This window comes from Amphibalanus amphitrite, unplaced genomic scaffold (assembly GCF_019059575.1).
Source record: "Amphibalanus amphitrite isolate SeventyFive unplaced genomic scaffold, NRLGWU_Aamphi_draft 000769F_arrow, whole genome shotgun sequence".
Classification (NCBI taxonomy): Eukaryota; Metazoa; Arthropoda; class Thecostraca; order Balanomorpha; family Balanidae; genus Amphibalanus; species Amphibalanus amphitrite.
This window is the reverse complement of record NW_024882263.1, coordinates 259,492-283,714: the sequence shown is the minus strand read 5'-3', so window position 1 is coordinate 283,714 and position 24,223 is coordinate 259,492. Positions and strand designations below refer to the sequence as shown.

Sequence of the window (24,223 nt, the reverse complement as noted above, 5' to 3'; positions counted from 1 at the left end):
GACATTTCTCGGATACGAAAGTATCTTATGTCTAAAGCTGACGTCCTGGCTATTTTTGTCCACTATAGATAAAAGCAATGGCCAGGTAGAAATGCTTAGAACTCAATTTTCGTTTACCTTTCGTGTTAGTTGGATCTTGCCCATTGCAACCTTTTGTACCTATTCTAATTTTATAACTTATAGTACCTACCGTTGAGGCCTTTATTGTATCGTGCATAAAACCACAAAGCAGAATTACGTGTGATTTTCACTTGTGATGTAAAATACACACGCCAATACCGACTAAAAAATAAACTAGATAAAACAACTTCAAGCATTGATAGGCCAGTCTGTAACCTACCAGAGAATGACACGATATCGGTATATTTCTTACAAGTCATATATTCATACAAACCCGGACTTCCATTGTACAGCGAGCATGCATGGAACGCGTCAGTTCTTCTGCTGACGAAATTATGCGAATGCATGTTTGCACACTAGTTATAACTATGCATATGTGGCAAGTGGTGTACCTACGCACGCCCACTGAGCAAATCATGCACACAAAATGGCGTTGAATCAGATCCTTCAACAGCTTTGAACCTTGCAATCGTGTCAGATCTCGTTAAAACGGAAATGATGCCCGGATATCGTTACACCAGCAACATGGATTTTAAGTGTCATTGGTGAAAGGGAGCCGTATCACACTGAACAAAATGATGGTCCCCGCTCGATCCATGTTCTGTGTAGGTATAACACCTCGCCAGAACACCGTGCTCTGCTCGTCCTTGCACAATGAGTCTCGTAACCTCTCAGCACTGCGCAGGGCGCCGTCTAATTGCCAGTGAGTCGGGTGGTCTCGCTGTCATCTCCGATGTCTTCCACTGTGAACTCCCCCAGCTCGGCAGAGTCGGCGCGGGCCCGGCCGGCCGGCGGCGGTGAGGGCGCCGGCCGTTTGGGCACCGGCGCCTCGCGCGTCTGAGGCCGACAGTCGATGGTCGGGTCAGCGTCTAGGCCAGTGAAGAGGGTCTCCAGCTCGTCTGCATCACTCAGCCGGGACGCCTGGCGGGGTCGACAGTAGCGCCGCCCCGCGAGCGCCGACAGAACTGCAGCTACCAGCAGGACGCCGCAGGCGATCGCAGCGATGGCGTACATCGGTAGTCCGGCACTGCTGCGAGAGGAGACGGCCGCCGGCTGGCCGCCAAGCTGGGGCAGCGCGTTACCCCCCTCCCCGGAGGGGATGGGCGGCGGCAGCTCGTTGGGGATGTCGGTGGAGGAGGGAGGGAGGGCTGAGGTGATCGGTGGACGGGCGCTGGGGGTGGCAGGGGGCGCTGGGGTAGCGGAGGAGGGCACCGCCGGGACCGGGGTCGGGTGTGAGGGTGTTGACGTGGTGGTGGTTGTGGTTGTGGTGACTGGTTGTGGTGTGGTGGTCCGTGGTGGCTGAGTCGTTCTTGTGGTGGGCTGTGGTGTTGGAGTCACCACAGCTCTTGTGGTTGTTGTGGGGGTTGTGGTGGTCGTTGGCGCCACGGTTACCGGTCTCGTGGTCACCGCTGTCGTTGTTGTTGTGGTTGTTGTGGTGGTTGTGGTTGTCCTTGGCGTCGTTGTCGCTCTGGTAGTTGTCCTCGTTGTTGTTGGTCTGGGTGTTGTTGTGGTTGTGGTTGTTGTGGCTGGTCGTGTGGTTGCGGCCGTGGTCGTGGTTGTAGTGCTGGTTGTAGTGGTGGTTGGCCGTGTGGTTGTCGGGGCCGCAGTGGTCGTTGTTGTGGTAGTTGTGGTTGTGGTAGAAGTGCGCGGGACAGCGGCTGTGGGCGCCGGTCGGGCGCCGCTCTCCGTTGAATCAGGCTCGTCAGTTTCCTCCTCGTCTGTGTCACTCATTGTCGAATTATCTGAAACAAGACGGAGACAAAAACTCACTCACCTAGTAATGAGTACGACCATGTCATTCACAGATCCTTCTCGCTGAAGGGGCAGTGGGAAGGCATTGCCACATACACTTTCTTGAACTCATTTATACCTTTTCTTTTGAGAGCTAAAAAGAAAATGACGGGTAAAGATCAACGAAACCTTGTAAGTCCCAGCAGAAGTAAATTGATAATACGTCCAAATGGATAATTGTCAAAATAAAGCATAAGCAATCTTTCTAACTTAATTGTGAATGAGCACGACAAACCACGTCATGATGATGCTCCATTTATTGACGTGCATCTTATGTCTGGAGTCTGGATATCGTGAAATAGATATGAAGTTTATGCAGCACTGCAGATTTATGGACCAGTTCATCCAATTTATGTAGACATGGCCTGATATTGCATTTAACATCGGCCGCAAATCTGACAGATTTGCGGCCGTAATGTACATAAATTGCGCATCAATGCTGCTCATAAACCCGGTGCTGCCATAATTCACGAATAAGCTGTTTCGGTGAGTCGCACATTCTCCCGCCGTGCGTGTTTTGTTTTACCGTCTGCCACGCCGTCCTCCTCGAGGCAGACGCGGTAGTAGTCGTTACAGCAGCCGCCGTCCAGCTGACAGTCGTCAGTGCAGCTGCAAAACACCGCCGGGTCGCGGCGCTCCCCGCACCGGCCCTCGCACGAGTTGGCTGCGGAAAACACAGTCACAGTCACGGTGAAACAATCACAGCCACAATCACAGTCACATGGGGCTTGGCACATCACAATCACAGTAACACAGCCACAGTCACACAGTCACAGAGCTGGGTTCATTCTTTCCCGACGGATATCTGATCAGACACGAGAAAATAACAATTGGCGGAGATGCTTCCAAGCTCCGAGGATCAATAGTCAATACCAACTGAAGCATGTCCAATGCTAAGCTATTCATGCAATAGAGTAATTAGACACCCATCTCACCCAGCCGACCCCCCCCCCCCCCGTCCCCCGTGATCGTACCTTCGTCATCGGTGGCGTCTATCGGCGCCGACGGCAGCAGCGGCGGCCGCGCCGGAGGGGTGCAGGCGTCACCGTGACGCAGGGCCACGTCATCGATGGCAGCGTCACTCATGTAGTTCTCTCCTCGCACCCCTTCGACAACCACCTGTGGTGGCGGGCGGTGTCACTCATAGAGACGGATCATTCATAAAGATCGGTCTGTGCAGCATGCTCCCTTCAGAGGCCTCTTGCACCAAACTACCTAGCTAGGTAAAATCGAAAAACCGGTTTCAGAATAAGCTAATCTAACGGTGGTAAATTTGTTTGCAATAGCCCAATACATAATCCTACATGTGCTTGCTAAATTTTGCACGCAAATTGTTACATTTGAGACTTGGACTGGGTATACGATGCAAAATAATCCAAGCATTGGTGCAAGAGGATTTTGGTGCAAGAGGCCTCAGCAGTCATTGTTAGGGAGGACAGGAGACGTGACTATTGAGTATATTCATCCGTCATGGTGTCTCAAGTGAGTTTCTGCAGGCATGCGACATGTCAATGAGCACGAAAGGCAGGTGTGCAAGATCAAAGGAAGATATCAATTCTAGGGTGGCTAATGACTATGCATGTTTTGTCAGTTGATACGTTACGGGTTACATAAAGCACATAGGCGTTTGTCAAGCACTTACAAATCTCATCATTACATTCGGTGTGATATTTGAATAATCAAATTAATCAGGTCAGACGCAGGAGCCTCATAAGCTGCCCTTCAACTCACCTGAAAATGAGCCGTCTGCTCAGGTATGGGAATAATCTTGTTGATCCAGCGGTTTCCCATGCTGTGAGTCCTTTCCCAAGCCGGTCCATCGAGCTGATCAAATGACTCATCCACCGGCAAAATGTATACTCGAATGGCACCTGAAAACGGGCATACCTCGGGTGAGCGAATAGCGATGGTCAACACCATTCCTATTCATCATGCATTTACGTGAATGCTTACCAGGCTGTACTTTGTTTAATGATAATGCATTGAATCAAAATAATCAAAACTTAATGATTAATGAAACCATTCTCACCTAGTATACCGGAGTCCCACCCTTCCATCTGTAAGTGAGCTGCCCCACATATTCTCACCTAGTGAGCTGCCCCACATAATCTCACCTAGTGAGCTGCCCCACATATTCTCACCTAGTGAACTTCCCACACGTTCTCACCTAGTGAGCTGCCCCACATAATCTCACCTAGTGAGCTGCCCCACATATTTTCACCTAGTGAGCTGTCCCACACGTTCTCACCTATGTAGTGAGCTGCCCCACACGTTCTCACCTATGTAGTGAGCTGCCCCACATGTTCTCACCTAGTGAGCTGCCCCACATGTGGTACCAGAGTGAGAAGCACGCGTCCAGGCTCTGAGAGGCGGCGAACACGGGCGAAAAGAGCCGGGCAGTGTCGTTTTCCACCCGAGGGTCAGACGCCTCGATATACATGTAGTTGCCTGAGAAAACGGCACGGGTTCGTGAAATGGTAGGTGTTAAATTCAAAATACCGTCTTTGACCGCTGGTTACGCGCTTAATCCACCAAATAAACAAAGGCAACGCATAATATAATTGATATTGAGGAGAATGTACAGCTAATGACCATTAGCACCATTAGCACAATAAAATAAAGTGTGCTGAGCAAAGCTGAGAACGTCATTTTCTTGTCCCGTGTCTTATCCGCGAGTTCGCCAAAAATCCACACACATCAATCATTCCACATCGTCCGCTCGTCTGTCAAACTGTTCCAAACTTCGCCTGCAGTGACCAGACAGCCCCACACTCCTCTCTTCTGTCCTTCCCCTTTTCCCCCTCCTCTCCCCACACGCACCCCGCTGACCCTCGCCGAGCGTGTGGTCGTACGACGGTCCTGTGAACATGTCGGTGGACGGGGTGCGGCCCGAGTGTCGCGTCCACTGAAACTCTGCCGCCTCGCCGTGAGTCCAGCCGCACAGATCGTCCTCAAAGTCGCACTCCACTTGCGTCTGGACGCCGTTCGCCAGCGACTCGGCTGTGTAAGGGAGAGAGAGGATGGGGTGTTACAAATGCACAGGGTTGAGAGAAATAACTGTATGGACTACTAGATACACGCCATTCGTGTCCAAATATCCCAAAGGTATAGGTGGTCGTCGGTCGACTTATATCTGAGGTGTCACTCAATTCAGTGCATCTGAGTTTTATTCTTCATTGAGACAACTTAGAAAAGAAAAGACAACCTAGAAATGATTGCAAAGAATACGTAAAGAAATGTGACTTATTTTATACGACAAAATGAACGAAACAAAGTAATACACAAGAGATATATCGATACAATTCAGTCAAATCACGGTTCCTTCAAAACATAGCCGTCCATATTTTGTAAGGAAGGTCCCACTGGCGAACTCCCCCATCTCACCCAGTGACCTCGTGTCCCGTTCCCGTCTGTGTCCTTACGCTCGCAGGTGGGCACTGTGCCGTTCCACTGCAGGCCGTTACAGTACATGGACGCGTGCCCGCTCAGCTCGAACCCGGGGCTGCACGTGAAGGTGATGACCCCTCCATTCAGCAGCTCCTCCTGCTGACCGTGAGGAATCTCTGGAGGCGCCTCGCAGCCCGCCTCTGAAATAGAAAGACGTCACACGAGTGGTGGTAAGAGCCTGAATGTCACTGAATGATCTAAAAGTGGATGAGCGAAATATTGGTGTACCACCATATGATTTCTTAAGAGTGGAATGTAATACTCGACCCTTAGTAGGCATTGGAACTTCTTTTAGTTGAACATTCCCAGCGGTTAGGTTTGTGGTTCCCTGCACCTTGAAAGGTATGCATTTTTCCACACGGAACAAATTTATAGTTATCACTTATGCTGGGCCATGCGCCTGTCGTTCTTACAAAGAGAGCAGAGGACATTGTGATATTGTGTCGTCGGAAACGTGAAGCCTGTTTTGCCGGACACAGGCAGTCGAGCTACCCACGGATGTGGCTGCAGACCCTGGGATGGAGCCTATCGCCGACCTGTCCGCTCAGGAAGGACAGGACGACAGATAGACAGGGATGGAGTCGGGGAGGGGCGGGAGGGGGATCAGAGTCCAGATTTTCCTGGCTGAATCCAGAGAAAGCAGATACTCGACCGGTGCTATCTGCTTTTTGTTACCCGACCCGCACAGTGATGCTGACCACATGGGTCTTATCGGACGATGTTCCTTTTGAAAGTCCAATTCCTTGGATAGGTGCATAATAACATACCTACATGGCTAACACTATCAAAACATTTGCATTATACTTTTTTGTGTTTTGACTTATTATTCAAACAGTGGTTTCAATATGTAGAACATCGGTTCATTGAGTAGTTGAAATTGTGCACATGCATGCAATACAACCACGACAAACGGAGGAGCAATAAGTGCGCACTAATGTGAGTCGCCGGAGTACTTACTGACGCAGACGGAGTGTGGCTCGAGCCACTTGCGTCTGACGCAGGTGTTAAACCGGCCCGGGTACAGGGTGAAGCCGCGGTAGCAGCGGTAGCGCGCCACGCGGCCCCGAGACCTCATCCTCGCCACGCCGTTCTCCAGCTTGGGTCGCCGGCAGCGGCCGTTACGCCGCCAGGACCGGCCTCCTGGGGGGGAGGAGGGGTCATGGGACACCTGAAGGAGGGGCTGTCAGCCTCCACTCGCCAAGACAGTCACGGCTCTAAAAGGGGATACACAGTGAATGCAGGTTCTTTTATTTGCAGATTTAACTCGCAAAGGTACATGCATGCAGTGTTCGGCGGGCGGTACGCATCCGACTGGAGGTTAGGCTAGCCCGCGCTACACGCGCCGCGTAGGTAGGCAACCCGCACTGCTCGCGCCGCTGAGGTAGGCAACCCGCAATGCACGCCTCGCTCCGCGGGCGGCAGGGCTGCGGTTTGGCGCGGTGCTGCGGTCGGTCCCGCAGATTCGGAGGATAAATGGCGTTTGTTTAAAACGAATTAAAAACCAAACGGTAAACAATGCTTATAAAGTACAATTTTTTACAGTTAAATACAGATGACTTATCGAACAGCCAGGTCTTGTGCATCTACATATGGAGTAAAGGCACGCACAGGAAACGACCATCTTAATTAAATTTACTCTCGCTATGAGATGAAACGGTGGCTGGCAAGTTAACATTAACTTTTTGATTAATAAACACTGCAGTAACGGTGTTTACCATCAATTTAGAATACTAGTAACAAATAACGCGTCCATCGCCCATCTGTGTTTAACGATCACCCCAGCTTACCATCGGCGGCCGCGATGAGGCACACCAGACACACGAGCGCCAGCAGCAGCAGGCCGCACCTCATCTTGTCTCGTGGTCCGCGCGCGGCAGCAACTGCCGGAGGTCGCCCCGGCTCCGGACGCCGCCGATCCCGGCCGGACGTCCGGTCCGGCCCGGAGCCGGGGTCATCGTAGCCGGCACGCGAGCCGCGATTTCTGAGAGGGCGAATCAGCAGTGGTTTCTGACATCCCTCGCGCGCGCGCGGGTGGTGCGGGCGGACGTTTATCTGCGGAAATGGTGGCGATATTCACAAGACGTGAGCTGCAGAGAGCAGGGGCATCCGGTCACCGCTGACTTGACCACATGTGGAACAGAACGAGAGAGACAACGAGACTGGAACCGGAGCGGACTCGTGGCATGGTCACTTGGCGCGGTGGATAAGAAAGAAAGAGAAAGAAACAGCGAGAAAGAGAGAGAGAGAGAGAGAGAGAGAGAGAGAGAGAGAGAGAGAGAGAGAGAGAGAGAGAGAGAAAGAGAGAGAGAGAGAGAGAGAGAGAGAGAGAGAGAGAGAGAGAGAGAGAGAGAGAGAGAGAGAGAGAGAGAGAGAGAGAGAGAGAGAGAGAGAGAGAGAGAGAGAGAGAGAGGTGGATTGAATTTTCGATTGAAGCATAGTTTTATGCTCAGTTATTATTTCAGTTCATTAGACGAACTGGATATCCGACCATCCGACCACTAGACATTGCTTCCCCTGCGCGATTGTAAGCATAACGTGTCCTTCTTGCTTATGTCTACCGTATGTGCGTGGTCGGTGGTGATTTCCGCCAATCCCGTGTCAAAAGGAAACCACAACGACCACTGCGGTTTCCACCAACAGCCTCCGCAACCGCAGAAATTGTGCGAGACCCACCGGTCTCATTCTACAGAGTCTCTCTGGAACTTATCTTATTTGAAGACAGAGGAAACAAATCATCGAACATTTTTAAGCAATAAGAAGAGTATCGTCCGTTTAAAATATCATACTATCGAACCTAGGCCTAGCTTAAGTAGGGGATAGTGTCGGCAAACTAGCAATAAAGCTGGGACTGCTAATGGGCACCTCGCGAGACCTGTCAGGACATTGGTAATGCCTCATTGCGATAAAAGACTTGGACTGCTCGTCACCCACCCAGGCGACGGCAGCCGCTGTCACCAGCTGAGTGGGCCGAATCCATCACTGACACAGAGCCCCAGCTGGCGCCAGCAAACGAAGACAATGAGCCCATTAGGGCCCACGTGCCCAGCGTCGATGGCACTTACAAAACAGGGGACCCTTTCGGGGACTGGGGATCCCCATATGTCAGAACCAAGAGAGCAGACTGATCGATAGGGCTGCGAGTGTGACCATTCGAACTGTGCTGTGAATACTGGGCTGGCTTTAGTTTTGTGATTTCAAATGTTCATAACTTCATAACTTTAGCTGGTGGAAACATATGGAACAGCAAGAAATATGTGACGTATTTTCTATTCAACTTGGCGATTCCAGGCGATTCGGTGGAGGGCGCCAAACTCGAGTCGCTCTGGGTCCGGATCGGTGGTGGTCCGCGTCGGGTCGTCGTGTGCTCGCTATACCGGCCCCCGGTGCAAACGGTAGCTCGTGTCACCGCTGACCTGGACGAGCTGGAGCGTCAACTACAGCACGTGCTCGCCGGACACGACGGGCCGGTTGTTCTGGCCGGCGACGTCAACATCAACTTAGCCAGCGTCGACAGTATGGCGGCCAGACGGATGCGGGAGCTCCTCACCACCTACGAGCTGCGGCAGCACGTCCGGGGCCCCACCTTCCAGCCGTCGGGATCATCGATAGACGTTCTCTGCTCCACCACTGAATCCGCCCGTGCCGGCACACTGCCCTGTCGCTTCAGCCCGCACAGATGGCTGCGTGCCCTGGTCAGTGTGCCTGGGCACCGTCTCGCTCAGTGTAGCCGCACTGACAGGTGCTGGCGTAAGCTTGACGCCGTCGAAGTGAACCGGTGTATGGGTGGTGTGGACTGGGCGCCCGTGTTTGACAGCGCGGACCCCGAGGCGCAGTGGAGATACTTTGTGAGCAAGGCACTGCCAATCTTGGACCACCTAGCCCCGATCAGACGCATAAAAATGCGTAACCCCACCGCGCCACCAATCACCGAAACCACGAAGGAGCTAATTGTCCAGCGGCGGGCGTACCTGAGCGCGGGAGACCGGGACATGTACAAAGCTGCCAACCGTCAGGTTAGAGCCGCGATACGCCGGGACACCAAACAAGACCTACAGCGGCGAATCCAGGAGAGCGGCAGGGGTGAACTGTGGCGATGCATAAAACCAGTTATCTCTGGTAAACAGGCGGCCAGACCGATGCCCAGTGCGGACTGTGACGCAGTCAACAGGTACTTTGCCAGTGTCGGGACCGTGACAGCGCGGCAGGTGAACCAGTCGGGCCCCGATCTGCCGGTGCGTCTGCCTCGCGTCACGACCGGCGGATTTCAGGTGCACACAGTAACACCTGAAAGAGTATTTACCACCGTGGCCCAGATGAGCAACAGTTCGGCTTGCGGCGCTGACGGTCTGTGTCTCAGGTTCTTGAAACTGTGTCTTCCAGCCGTATATCATGTAATCACCCACATTGTTAACTCTAGCCTGGCGTCACACACGGTCCCTCAGCCCTGGAAACTTACTGTCATCCACCCTATTCAGAAAACCCCAAAATCTACTGAAATGACCAACTATAGGCCAATCTCGATACTCCCTACGATTGCAAAAATCACGGAACGCATCGTTTACGAGCAACTGTTTGAATATTTCACTTCGCATCATCTATTTACCCCGCATCAGCACGGGTTTAGAACCGGGTTCTCCACGGAGACCGCCCTGCTGACGATGACGGACCGTGTGTTCGAGGCGATGGACCGGCGGCCAGGTAGCGCTACTGTGCCTATTAGACCTATCGAAGTGCTTCGATGTCATCCCCCACGACAGGCTGCTGATCAAGCTAGAGCAGTATGGTGTCGACACGAGATGGTTCGCGAGCTACCTATCTGATCATTACCAGCAAGTGCTGATCCGCTCGCAGAACGGTCGCAGTGTGCTCTCGCGATCAATTCTGAATCCTATTGGTACCTATCAGGGATCGGCCCTCGGGCCCCTTCTTTTCAACATATATGCGACTGACATGTCTCTGTACCTTCCCGACTGCGCCAATCATGACAGGTGTCTGGTACAGTATGCGGACGACACACAGTTGGCGGTGATGGGAAGCCCTCGTGATGCAGCAGCGATAGTTCAGAGTGTAGAACAGGATTTAGCGGCTCTTTCAGTCTGGTTCCAGAAAAACGGTTTAAAAGTGAACGCTAACAAAACGCAACTAATAACATTGGGTACCAAGCAAAATCTCCGTCAGTTACCGCCAATAGAAGTTGAATTTATGGGTGCTAAGGTTACGGGATCCCTCACTGTTCGAAACTTGGGGGTCACGTTTGATCAGAGTCTGTCTTTCTCAGATCACGTGACCGATGTCGTACGGCGTGGCACTGGTATCCTGAGCGGTTTAAGCCACAGTAGACACTCGCTGCCCAGGGACACACTGACAATACTGGTGCAGGCTCTGGCGGTGTCTATTGTCCGGTATTGTATCAGTGTCTATGGCTGCTGCGGTGTGACCCAGCTGTCCAGAGTTCAGAAGCTACTGAACTTCGGTGCTCGGGTGGTGTCTGGCCGACGTAGGTATGACCATGTCAGCGATGTCATGAAGACCCTGAAGTGGCTCTCTGCTGAGAACTTGTGGCGGTTTCATTCGGTGACTCTGCTCAAGAGAATGCTAGCTACGGGACAGCCTGAGTCGCTGCGTGAAGGCATTGTTACCCGCCGCAGTGTTCATGGTGGGGAGACCCGCCAAGCTGACTTTTTCGAGACCCCAGCGATCCGCACAGAGTCAGGCCGCCGACGGTTTCTTTATTCAGCCGTGACAACATACAACTCACTGCCACCAGCCGTGCGAGGCCTGGGGCCGCGGCAGTTCAAAGCCCAGTACCGAGCACTGCTACTCCGAGAGCAGTAGGTATGGCGATGAGGACCCGTGAGTGTGTTTTGTATGCGTGTGCTAAGAGCGAATGTTTTATCCATCACATCTTCCAAATGACATGACGCCCGGAATAGCCGTTCTCGAATGGATGGGTTTGTCGCGACGTGAAATAAATAAATAATAAATAAATAAACAACACAACAAATGTTCCTCCGTACCTCAGTTCGCATTCAAGCTCAAACTTCGGGTGCTAGTCCGCCGGTGCATAAGTAATGTACAGTTGATCCCTTCGAAATGAGAACTGTCTTTGTCCATAGGCTCCTCGGACCGGGAGGCTCCCCCTGTGACAGCCAGACGCTTCGAAGCTGCCATCCCGCGGCCACCTCCGGTGAATCTCCCAGATACCATGAGCCTCTGCTTACGAATTCCATGGCAGAAAACTGCGGCTGAATGGGATACACTCACCGCAGATCACAGGCCAATAAACGTCAGTTTCACTCTCTGTTTGCCGGGTCAATTAGCCCTCCCAAACAGCGGCGCGTTTTTGGCCGGTGACGTGTCCGCGTGGGTGACGCCCCCCTCCCCCCCCCCCCCCGGGTGCGTCCCGTTCCGGTGAATCATGTCACTCGCCGCCGTCAGTGGGGGCGGACCCCCGCGGCGGGCCACGAGCCGGACCCGTGTCGAAGCCACCTCCGCTGTAAACCGGACTCTATTTCGAGAGGTGCCCCGGCCGCAGGGCGCAACGGTCGGGCGGCGGCTATTCTTGAGAGGGCCTCAGCTATGTGGAAGCCAAACAGGGCGACCTGAGACCGTTTCGAGCTGACTTCCGAGAAATAAACACATTCGGGGGGGGGGAGGCACGGCCGGACCGACGAAACGACGGAGAGGGGGTCACGGAGTTGAGACGGCCCCTGGCCCGAGGGCACGTGCCTGCGCCGTAGTCACCTCCCGAAAGATAAATACGTCATCATATGACGTCATTGTTTCGGGGTCCAATATAGCCACCAATGGAAAATAGAATGGATTGGTGCTGCTCCCAAAATAAATTCAAATAGGGCTGACTGATTGACCGTAAAGGGCTATAGCATGGACAGAGAGATTAATTGTTCACTTCTGAGCATCATTAATTGAATGTCGGCGGGTGCGTATTTACTCTCGATAAAAAATAGGTATACTTCAGTGTGATTTTAACAGTTATGTAATCCATATACCAATCCTGGAAATGAGGATAGCCAGACAGGCGTTTTTCATATGTCCGTTTTGTCGTTAGCTCTGGATATATGGTGTGTTGATTTGGATGAAGCTAGAGTCTATCATTTATGACGGCTCGTTAAAGGTGACTTTTTTTCTGTCTTTAATATTTTTGTCTATCTCTCTGCGTAATATAAGCATGACAAGTTTCGTATGCCAAATTTGTTGGCGCTCCGAAACGTTTCCGTTACCTTCTTGTTTCTATCAACGAATGCCTCAATGGAAATGATTGGGTAGGGAGGTACTTACATAAACATATATAACTCAGCCATTTTTTGTAACATTAAACCTTTCGTCTCTCACACAAGCCTGACTGGTAGAGGTCACATACGTATAACTGACTAACCAAGATTGACTTGCTATATACTCATAAAAATGAATGATTGACAGGCGGCCGGTTAGTCCTTTTTATGTGTTAGTGATTCAGCAGTGACTGAAAAGCATCGACTACCCACATCCTGAAATATTTCGCGGATCAGCGTCACAGCAGCGGTCAGCTACTGGTAACTTTGCCTCTTCTTAGCTAAATGTATGGGCCGCTGAATGGTAACTATGTCAGGCCATTGCATATAGACGCAGGTTTCAATATCGAGTCTGTCACGACCGGCTATATCTTACTGCTGCATCGGGCCGTTCTCTCGGGGACATTCGCCGGGCGGAACTGAGAGCTTCCGCTCAGTCTGATAAGCCTGGTGATATTCCAGCCCTGCCCGGGCTTCAAGTGTCCATAGCCAACACCTGCCGTGGGGCCCAGACGCCGACAGTGTCTCGATATTTGCAGTCGGCGCGGTGACGGACGGGCTGATATTGCACACAACGGTATCTGATGATTTTCAGATCGTTGGTAATGGGTTCAGGTCACGGGTGAGGCTGAGAAGCGACTGCACAGCTGCTTTACTGTTTATACCAGCTGAAATTGTGTTACTGCACATTCTAAAACATAAAATAAATGAGTATTGTATCTACGTATCTCCTTCGATCAGTGTAGATTCAGTCGTCGCAAAGCATCACATTGCACGCCACGACATTGCAAAATATAGGCAGAGGTAGAACATTCGCCCTAAAACCCCACGTTATCCATTCAAAGAATTTTTAAGCCGGCGCTCGGCAGTGAAAATTAAATAAGTTCCTTAATGCGATGTGTCAACAGCATCCTACAGCAAACATCAGCGGGGTCCACGCGGTCTTCCAGACGACGTCGATGGCTGATTTTTGCATCGGACGCTGCCCGAGCCGAGGTCAATCGAGACTGTGGACACTCGTGGTCAGACGGAGTGGCGGTCCGTCCGCTCCCCGCCGGAACCACTGGAAATGGTACGTCCCAGCGACATCGCCCGGTCAGGAGCGCCATGGCCGTGTCCAGGGCGCACACCGGGTGGGCTAGCTTCAATCTATGAAATCCAGAGATAGCATTTGTGAGGAGTGGGTAGCGACAGCATGTATCGGAAATGTTTTGAAATGGGCATATGCATTTTAATTCTCAACAGCACTAACTCATGCACACCATATAATTCTACGAGCACGTGAGTCTTATTTACGCCACTGCTCTTTCCCTAGCTCCCTCACCCTGCTGCAATTTCTGACGACATTCACAATCATTTATTCGTGACTCTCCACGTCGTCTGCGCCGGTGTGCTCCGGGCAGTCTGCTGGTGCGCTTCGGATAGTCTGTTGTTTTACTCCAAACAGTCTGTGTTGCTGTGCTCCAGGCAGCCTGCGCTGCTCCCTCCGGACGCTCTGTGCTGGTGTGCTCCGGACATTCTGCTGGTGTACTCCGGACAGTCTGCTGGTGTGCTCCAAATGCGATAAGCTGCCCCGTGTCGCGCCGCCACGCCGGTTCAAAACTATGAACTTCTTCCGCCCGTCTGATAGTCTCCACAGCAGCAGTCCAGACCCTGTGACGTCACGAATGGAGTCTGTGACGTCACCGGCAGAGTCTGTGCAGACTCAGCCTACCAGAGGGCTGTCAAGGACCTTCATCTCCTGGCTGGAGCGAGTCCAGGAGCTCATCAGGTACATTGACGAGAGAAGACGCGACTTTGACGGCATTCTGATGGATCGCCTTCGTCGACAGTACGAAAGCTACGCCCCACAAACTCCGAAAATAAAGAAACGCAAGAGGAAGCGAAAGGCTACAAAGGTAATGATTCTGTGCTACTGTCCAGATTTTGTACCGTATTATTGGTTGATTGTTATCAAGGTGACGCTTACAGCCTGCCATCTGAGTTGAGCCCTCTTATATGATTAATTTGTTAGCACACATTTTCGTACGTAGTTCTTTAATGTTAAATAACTTACGTAATTTCCTCCTATTTAATTTTATAAGTTTCCAGCAGATGAGTTGGTGGCGCAAGTCACGTCACTAGCTGGGATGACAAGTTGAAAAGGTTCTTTGGAAGTGGCGGCTGCGTCCGCTCCCGTCATCATGAAATGAGCACGCGTGGGGAGGGGGCTGACCAAAGTGGGTGAACCGGGGCGGGGCGGGGCGGGGCGGGGCGGTATCTCTGGCAGCTGCGTGGGCACCTGGAAAAGACCGGCGCACTGGAAGCTGCGCCCGACCGCTGCGTTCAGGAGCGGTCCGGGGGGGGGGGGGGCGACGGGGCCGGCGGGCCGCCGTCGGCCGTCAATTGAAGGTGATCGACTCAGGGGAGCGGACACACCCCGTCCGGGAGGAGAAGGAGGCATCACTGCGACAACAGTGAGAACGGGAGCCGCTCGACCACAGGGAAACGCGCTCAGCCGTGCGCCAACTGAACTCAGAACTCGACACAACATGCAGAGGTATGGTAAATAACGCAACGGATCCTATATATTTTATTAGGCTGTGATAGCATATCCCGCATTTGTCATTTATTGTTCGCTTTTGGGGAGTCATTCGACAAGTTCACTGATCCTTAGTTGTTTATCCTTAGTTTGTAACTTACTTGCTTTATTGTAGAGTTCAGACGACTGATCTTATGTTTTGTTCATTTAAAGTTTACATCAAATATACGGAACTGAAATAAATTTGAAACTTTGTTGAATAGTGAAGCTTAGTGTACTCGTCATTTGTACCGTTTGTTACTTGTCAGTTGCAACTCTTATATGACATCAATGATTGGGCAATTGCCATGTACCAACTAACGGTGCGATCTAGGCATAGGCATTCTCTAACAACCCGGCGACGTTAAATCCGCGCCGGGCCGGGAAGGGTATTTGAACGCCCCTCCCATTGCGATTTTCGCAGATATCTATAAAAAAACGGCGGCGCTCCGCCACGCCGTTTTTGGCACATCTGTTTATGCATCTTGTCCGCACACGTTGTAAATATTGCAGACCCAGGTCTCTCAAGGTCAGGTCACCGAGTCACGTCAAGTGACCTTACCTCAGGAAAAGCTAGAATCATCGTCATAGCTACACCGACTAAACGATCGCCTTGAAACTTTCAGCGCTTGATAAGAGTAATAGTAGTGCACAATAAATATCTCGGAATTTTTCATTTCGGTGACCTGCCAGGTCAATTTTGCGACCTCTCCATTATCAGTCCATGGGATAAAATTTAAAAGCGACTCTTTTGGACAAACGTAATTCCAAACACAAAAATATCGGTTTACAGGTAAACTTGACAAGCTGAGCCGAACAATGGCACCCGTGACCTCTTTATGTCCCTGAGGCCATATCACGGGTCATGAAAGGTCCCCAGCAGTTTTGACAATAAGTTCTGATAGAGGCATGCTAGAGCGGTGAAAACACCTCCTCAGATGTATTCAGCTCGACGAGACGGATCGACTGACACATAACATGACATTTTCTGGTCAGGTCATGACCTTGACCTGTGGTCATATTTCCAAAATGACCTTTAACCCTCGCACCGACGGGGGTACCTTTAACCCTCGCAACGACGGGGGGGGGGCGGATATCCGCCCCCCCCCCTGAGGTTTTTCGCGAATAGCGGGAAAACCGCGGCGCGTAGCGCCGCGAAATTTGGTACGAATATAACCTCATCAATTTTACACATGGTGTGCAAGTTTGAACCTCCTACCTTTTAAGGTCAGGTCACCAGGTCACTTTGAATGACCCAACCTCAAGTCACTTTTTTGCAACTTTGTCACCGTGCCAGAGCTACAGTAGTTGTCGGAGGCCTTTGAAAGTCGCAGGATATTATTAGGTCATTAGTAGCTACAATTTGTATATCTCGGAATTTTGATATCGGTGACCTAAGGGTCAGGTCAATTTCGCGACCTCCCCATTATAAGTCAATGGGGGAAAAATCAACTCCCTGTTTTACCACTAAAACGGGTCGGAATGGCCCCATATACCATACATGACTTCATATACGATCAACCTTCACTACCTTGAGGTCTGTTTTGCTGTTGGGCAGCTGTGAGGTCATGTGACGTCATCAAAGGTCACCAAAGGTTTTTGGCCAATAACTCCGTACAGGAACAAGATACAGACGCGTGGATGGTCTCATTGTGTTCAGCTCGTCAAGACGCATCGAATGATATACATGATGACCTCGAGGTCACGTGACCTGAGGTCAACCTTTGACCTTGACCTTTCGAGGTCAACATATATATCATTCGATGCGGATTGACGAGAGGATCACGATGATGCCCTTAGTTTGTTCCTATCTTGACTAATTCGAAAGTTATTCGAGAAAAACTCTCTCCATATCTAGCGCCGCCATTTTGACTTTTTCGACCCCTGTGACGTCATCTTTGACCTGACCTGAAAATGACCTTTGTAAAAATTGTAGATCTTGGCCGTGCGTATCCGATGCCGTTTATCGCTTGTCGCTATCTTGCTTCGTTCTCGAGATCTCAGGGGGGGCGGTCATCCGCCCCCCCCGTCGGTGCGAAGTTGGCGCAGACCCCCGGGGGGTTAAGGTTAGATGCGCGGGTTAAGGTTAGATTATAGTTCAAGCGACGCCTCTCGACGAGAGGAACACGATGCTGGCAAAATAAATGTCGTCACTTTATTGTGTGAACATTTATTGCGGAGAGACGTTTTTTATCAAACGGCTATTTTTAGACCTTTTGCTCTCTGGAGGCTAACCGTTGACCTGAGGTCAAATTAAGGCGAGGTTGGCGCAGAGCACCGGCCCGTTGCGGGTTAAAAGGCAGGGGTTAAAAAGCGAGGGACACACATAAAAAGAATCAAAATTACTTCAGAAAGTTGTAAAGGCACTGATCATAAACCAGTGAGATTTTGATATGAAACAGTTAATTTCACTACAGACATGGCTACGGAAATGACTGATTGAATTGTTTGCTTGTTTTGTTGGGTTACGGCTTGAAATCCTATTCAGAGAATTTCAAAGTCATTGCATGATAATTAACGTGATTCGACCACCGACTTGTGCCCCGAGGTGGCGGGACCATCCTGTTGCAGCGGGAGTGACCAGTTGGGACATCCAGCCTCTCGAGCGATCACCCCGGAAGGGCTTGTGAGGTCTGCAGACTGCAATACCCTACTCCCTGTGAGTGTTGTCTAGTTTGGGGCGTCCTTCAGCCAAGAGTGGGGGAAGATCATATGGAGACGATGATTGGTTGTTCTTCGGCGATGAAAAGAGCCGATGCGATTATTAGCTCGAAATGTTGCCACGCTGCTTGTAAAACAGCTCAGCTATCACTTGCTTTACCATTGCACTGAGCCCTTTGGCAAATATAAATTTTCTTATGACTTCAATACTGTAATAGCTGACATTCAGCTGAATTCGAAACACTCATCGCTATTTGCTTGCCATCGTTCTCAGCTCTGCCTTCACTCCCGTTCAGAGTAACCCGACTTCCCAAGCCGTCGAAATACCTAGCCTAAGCGGCTGGCTAAGGGTATCGATGGTTATTTAAATTGGAGAGCCCCAACTTTAAACCGCTGTGCTCGTTAGTCCAAAACGCAACGCAGCGGCCTCGAGACACGCTTTACTAGACGACCACTCTCGACTTTGATAAATTTAAAGATTAGCTTCCCAGCTGGGCAATGCGTTCCTGCGTTGGAAACGGCATCTCCACACATCTCACCAAGCTTTTGCAGTCAAGCTTTTAAGAACTCGCAACACTATGGGGCTCAAGTATGCCGTGAGAACCTAATCTCGCCCCTAAGTACATCCGCCTACGGCACCTGTCCCATTGCCACCGGTCTGTGGGAACTTCTTCAGCCTCCTCCGCGTCTCTCGGATTGGACCAGCAGCAATATCCTTTGTGATGTATAGGGACAATTAACCGTAATGGCCATTAATGCTGTCGTCAATACCAATATTGGACGAGCCTAGCCACAGTGACCGCTGACGAGCGTTATGAGGCCGCAGGGCACGGGCCAATAAACGACCAATGATTTCTATTATGATGTCTCATATGCTCCTGTAACCTCACAAAGCAACAGCACCAACTTTGATAAGTACAATGAAAATGGTTCGAGATTCCATTGCACGCGTGAAGCATTATAACGGGACGAAAGTTTGCTAGCTGAGTTGATTAACTTGCTTGGATGATGCAATAGTCATGCAATCGCTTTGACGCGATTTTCCGAATGATAAGAAAAAAAAAAACTAGTCGCCACTTTCTTCCCGTTACATGCCGTTACTGAATGAAAGGGTCAGTTCCAACTTAACTCATGACGTAGGGGATAGATAGACCCTCGAAACGGGAATAACGGGAATGTAGACGAGCGTTCCTTGCGCCCAGGGAGACGCCACTGCCAGAAAGAGAGATAAACGAACTTTTAAACCTATTCAGTTGTGTCCTGACCATGACTTGAAGTCAACATCCATGTTGACCTTTTGCAGACTAAAAGTAATAGGACAAAAATCGTTTTTCTTCTACCTCTTTTGCCGAACTTATACCGCCCCCAATGTATTTTAAATGGACGATGTTTTTTTCGACGTTTACCCAAGCAGATAGAAGGAGCGTAGATAAGTTCGTGACGAATGATGCGTCCGACCACTGGCCTGTGAGTGACGATTCCACAATGCTCGACGACACGGGCGGGCGGGTGATTCGACCCAACCCTCTATTTGCTGCCCTGCCGTCTGTCAGTGTCAGTGTCAGTGTCAATTTCAGTGTCAGTGTCAGTGTCAGTGTCAGTGTCAGTGTGTCAGTGTCAGTGTCGCTCTCTGTAATCTGACCGCTGTCCTTCCGCCCTCAGCGTGTCGCCGCTGCCGCTGCTGGCCCTCAGTCTGCTGGTGCTGTCTGCCGGTGCCAGCGCCGCCTCGCTGCGCCGGCCCCACACCGGCTTCCTGGGGATGCGCGGCAAGCGCTCGGCGCCGGCGCCGACCGAGCTGCAGCTGCCGTCCGTGACGCTGCGGCAGCCGCTGCCCGGCCAGCTGCCGTCGCCCCAGCAGCTGTTGCAGCTGTTCCGCGCAGCCGGCCCCTACAGCCGACAGCTGGCCGCACGGATCGCCGACAAACGGGCACCCAGCGGATTCGCCGGAATGCGGGGACGCAAGAGGGAGGAGCTGGGCGCACGAGGCAGTGAGGACCACCTGGAGAAACGCGTGCCCAGCGGCTTCGGAGGCATGAGGGGCAAGAAGGCCGACGTGGTGGAGGGAGGGGAGCACAAGAGGGCGCCGCAAAACTCCTTCCTCGGACTGAGGGGGAGGAGAGAGGAACAGGGACACCCCTAAACCGTCTCCATTTTTGTCTTCTCCTTTCACCTTTCATTTTCTCATGGATGTGATGAGCCTCATCGTCTTATTTATTACCTAATGAAATATTCTAACTATGTGGGTGCGCACATCGCTGTGGGGGAACACAGACTGTAGCTAATTTTTCAATGAAACTAGATGAGGTAGATTACGCATACCTATATAATATAGAACTGAAGACAGCGCAAATGTAACAGAAGTATCACGCTTTTGACTCGCTAATGATTTTCAACGGGGGGGGGGGGGGAGCATGCACCTTCACTCCCTATCCTTCAGTGCCTCTGCCTGTCTAGGGGCGCGTGAGCTGCCATTTCGCTGCGGGGCTGCCATTTCTTTCTCTCCACCAGTCCCCAGCGCCATCGATGTGTTTTTCTCTACGACCACGACCGGCCGGCTGCCGAGGGCCGCGCCGAGGGGCAGGGGTCAACATGGGCGACAGAGGTCGACAGGGGGTCAGCAGGGGGCCGACAGGGGTCGGCAGGGGCGAGTCGAGACGCCCGACACACGGCGAGAGCGAACGAGCGAACGACTGTCGCGGATTGAGAACCAGCCGCGCCGAGTGCTGCCAACTGCAGAGAAGGAGGAGGGACTGCAGTGAGACGTGGAGGGATTTCCCTTCCCGGTGAAGGAATAACTGCACTCAATGTCGCACTACGTTAGTAGTGACGTAAAACGAATAAATAAGAGGCTGGACGACGTGTTTATAAACTGAATGATCGTATCGTCGAGACCTGTCATTGGATAGGTACCACTGAGTACCTATGTTGCGCCACCTACTGTGGACGTCAAATCGCGTGGGACGCGACTTTCTCGCAATAACTTTTGAATGCGTTGCCTCTCAAGAACGAAACTTCGGCAATGGACGTTTTAGACCCCGGCCTAATTTTTATTACTAAGGTTTTTCAATGTCCGATCAATATTTAGGGCACTTCCCGTTCACTCGTAATGTTAAATTTTGCTCCTGAAACTCTCTCGGTGAGCTGAGGCTACTCCACAAGGGGCGGAGCCATAGTGTGACGTTGGAGCTAAGCTCCGCCTCGGCTGGCCGTTGCCTGAGGTGCTACCTGACCCGAGACCGGTCAGTCGCGGTCCGTAAGGGTTGGTACTAGAGCACTTCACGGATAGGCTTTTTGGGATCCGGCCCGGCCCATATCCGGCAAGTCATATCCAGATCCGCCCATTATCCGCCTTTCTTTGAATATCAGAATCCGGCCCACCCATGGCCCGTATTGCAGCCAAACTTCCAAAAAATATCCGTAATAATCCGTTTCACCAATAACTGGTTTCACCCAAAACTGGACTAACAAATTCAATCTAAGGGACCAGACAGCCATACATCTCATAGACCATCATGGTTCCAAAAAACATGCATACATTGCATACATTATCCACTTGAAGACAAGTCTTGTGACAAGTGAGTGTCATAAAATGGTGCCTATTACTTTAAGCAAACCTCTGCTGCCGCTTAACACATTAGGTTAATTTTTAACTTCAATGTTGAATGTTAAAATTTTGATCCGTTTTGATCCGGGTTCAACCTTCAATTCCCAAGTCCGGCCCGCCCATATCCGTTCTTTTTTAACAAATTTAGAATCCAATCCTATCCGGTCCGCGGATTTATCCGTGGATAACGGATTTATCCGGCCCATGAAGTGCTCTAGTTGGTACGCGGTGCTTCCTGCCAACATACCCAGCCGCATGGCGCACGTTATTTATGCTTGCCCTAAGGGCTGCAAGAATGTATTTGCAATGCGCCTCTTGTCGGTATTTAACCGTGAAAGAAGCCGCGATAAACTGCTTATCAGCGTACGCCAAATATGATTTAAGAATAACAGAAAATAATTAAATGATTATTTAATAAGTTTGTCAACGTAATTACGTAAATGAGATACATAATAATATAATATATTTACACAGTCAAGTTAATTTTTTTTAATTAAAATTTTAATTTTAGGTTCTTGTAGATATCAAACCGCCAGGAACGTTAGTACACTTCGTGTTATCCTGCCAAGCCCCAATATGCCCCAACAAGCCCCAATGTTTCCGTAATGCACCGGTACGCATAGCCGGAAGGGAGCCGGATCCGCCGGAGCCGTCATATTTTGCCCTGAGTGGGAGCCGGAGCCGGAGCCGTATTGCCATTTTACTCGGAGCCGGAGCCGGAGCTGGAGCTGACTCAAATGTTCAAGGCTCTGCATCCCTGCTGCTAAGTCAATAATTCGTAGGCATAGTTAATTTGGTAAAGGGCCATACTGAACAATCTCGTTTTTTTTCTCGGATTAAAAAACCTGGTAAAAGGCCATACTGAACAATCACGGTTTCGAGATGTCCGCCCATCTGAGACCCGACGCACACAGCATGCAGAACCGGTTCTGAGTGAGGATCGACCGACAGATGGCAGTCGTGTCTGAACGGTAGATGGCAGGGAATTCGTAGTTAGTAGGCGGGGCTTCGCGAGCAGCCTGACGATAGCCGCCATCCGGGCTGATATTTCACTTAGCATTACGAGTGAACGGGAAGTACCCTAAATATTTATTTGACATTAAAAAACCTTTATAATAAAAATTAGGCCGGGGTCTGAAATGTCCATTGCCGAAATTTCGTTCTTGAGAGGCAACGTATTCAAAAGTTATTGCGAAAAAGTCGCGTCCCACGCGGTTTGACGTCCACAGTAGGCGTAAACCTAACAACAGTGAATCACGAGCTACTGTAGGTTTTTGTTTGTTTTGTTGGGTTAGGCCCTTTCGGTCCAATTAGACCATTTCAGAGCCGGGAGGATGATAGGATATAGGGGGAGATATTGGTCTGGGCAGGCACCCTAGTGAGTCGCCGGGGCTGAGCCCGTCCAGAGGACAGGCCACCCAGCCCCAAGGCACTCACTGCACCCGCGGCTACGGGGTGCGCTCCCTCGGGAGCAGCGGTGCCGCTCCAAGGGAGCAGCCCGCATGAGATAAAGTTGCCTGTCCAGCCCGGAGGGGGTAGCAGCGTGGAGGAGAAGGATTTCAGTTTCCTGAGGATAGAAGCACGGAACGGTGTACTGTAGGTAAGTAACAGTAAAGAGATGAGGGATACAATAGGCATGACTTTGGGGAGGGCTGCGGCCTGCGCCAATTTAACGGTGCGTTACGTTACGGTACAAATTATGCTGACAGGCAGTGACAACCAGGGTGTCAGTTGACTTGAAACCACTCTGACCATCTTCCTACATCGCAATTTACAAGCCTAGTGCCCTCATCTTCACCGACATCCAAGTCCTTACTTAAAGGGACCCTCCCACCTTCAAAAAAGTTAATGAATTGGCATGAAAGTGATGTCGCTCGGTTCAGAAAGAGCAAAAATGAATATCTACCAAATTTCATCGAAAAATATTCACCGGTTTTCAAGATATTAGACTTTTACTTTTGTTTACTTTTTGGGATCTCCGCTGTTCCTAGCGACTTTATTTGAAAGTGCGGCATTTGTTGCGCGCAAAGCAGCATATACCACCGCGTGCTGCCAAACGTTTTAGTAAAAGATTTAAAAATCGTTAGATCTCCGCTGACGTCACAAATTCTAAGGGGGCATACCAATGCATTAGCCCCTTAGAATCCGAAAACTGCAAGTTTGAAATTCCATATCTCCGAATTAAAGCATTTTTCGATGTTGTGAATGCCCAAACCGGTATTTTCAGGCCATGGCCACCAATTTGGCTATCTCAACTCAAAACTAATGTTAAGGTGGGAGGGTCCCTTTAAAGGGACCCTCCCACCTTCAAAAAAGTTTATGAATTGGCATGAAAGTGATGTCGCTCGGTTCAGAAAGAGCGAAAACGAATATCTACCAAATTTCACCGAAAAATATTCACCGGTTTTCAAGATATTAGACTTTTACTTTTGTTTACTTTTTTGGGATCTCCTCTGTTTCTAGCGACTTTATTTTAGAAGTGCGGCGTTTGCGGCAGATGTTGCGCGCAAATAGCATATACCACCGCGTGCTACAAAACGTTTTAGTCAAACATTTAAAAATCGTTAGATATTTGCGCTGACGTCACACATTCAGAGGGGTATTCCTAAGCATTAGCCCCTCTGAATCAAAATGCTGCAATTTTGAAATTCAATATTTCCGATTTAAGGCATTTCTCGATGTTGTGAGTACCGAAACCGGTAATTGTGAGCCGGGGACCCCATTTTGGCTATCTCAACTCAAATCTAA

The 24,223-nt window shown here is 50.7% G+C and overlaps 2 protein-coding genes across 2 annotated transcripts; one reads left to right on the top strand and one right to left on the bottom strand.

Moving 5' to 3' along the window:
- Window positions 1-347: 347 nt before the first annotated feature.
- LOC122365868 lies at window positions 348-7,355 on the bottom strand. Its single transcript, XM_043337451.1, has 9 exons — window positions 7,146-7,355; window positions 6,316-6,498; window positions 5,334-5,498; window positions 4,732-4,911; window positions 4,222-4,359; window positions 3,643-3,782; window positions 2,886-3,030; window positions 2,438-2,575; window positions 348-1,862 (listed from the first exon to the last, which is right to left on the bottom strand). The coding sequence occupies exons 1-9, from the start codon at window positions 7,207-7,209 to the stop codon at window positions 814-816; spliced, it is 2,202 nt and encodes a 733-aa protein (XP_043193386.1). The 5' UTR covers window positions 7,210-7,355; the 3' UTR covers window positions 348-813.
- Window positions 7,356-15,035: 7,680 nt separating this feature from the next.
- Window positions 15,036-20,725, top strand: LOC122365879 (tachykinins-like). The gene is made up of 2 exons (XM_043337476.1): window positions 15,036-15,189; window positions 19,534-20,725. The coding sequence occupies exons 1-2, from the start codon at window positions 15,182-15,184 to the stop codon at window positions 20,009-20,011; spliced, it is 486 nt and encodes a 161-aa protein (XP_043193411.1). The 5' UTR covers window positions 15,036-15,181; the 3' UTR covers window positions 20,012-20,725.
- Window positions 20,726-24,223: the final 3,498 nt, after the last annotated feature.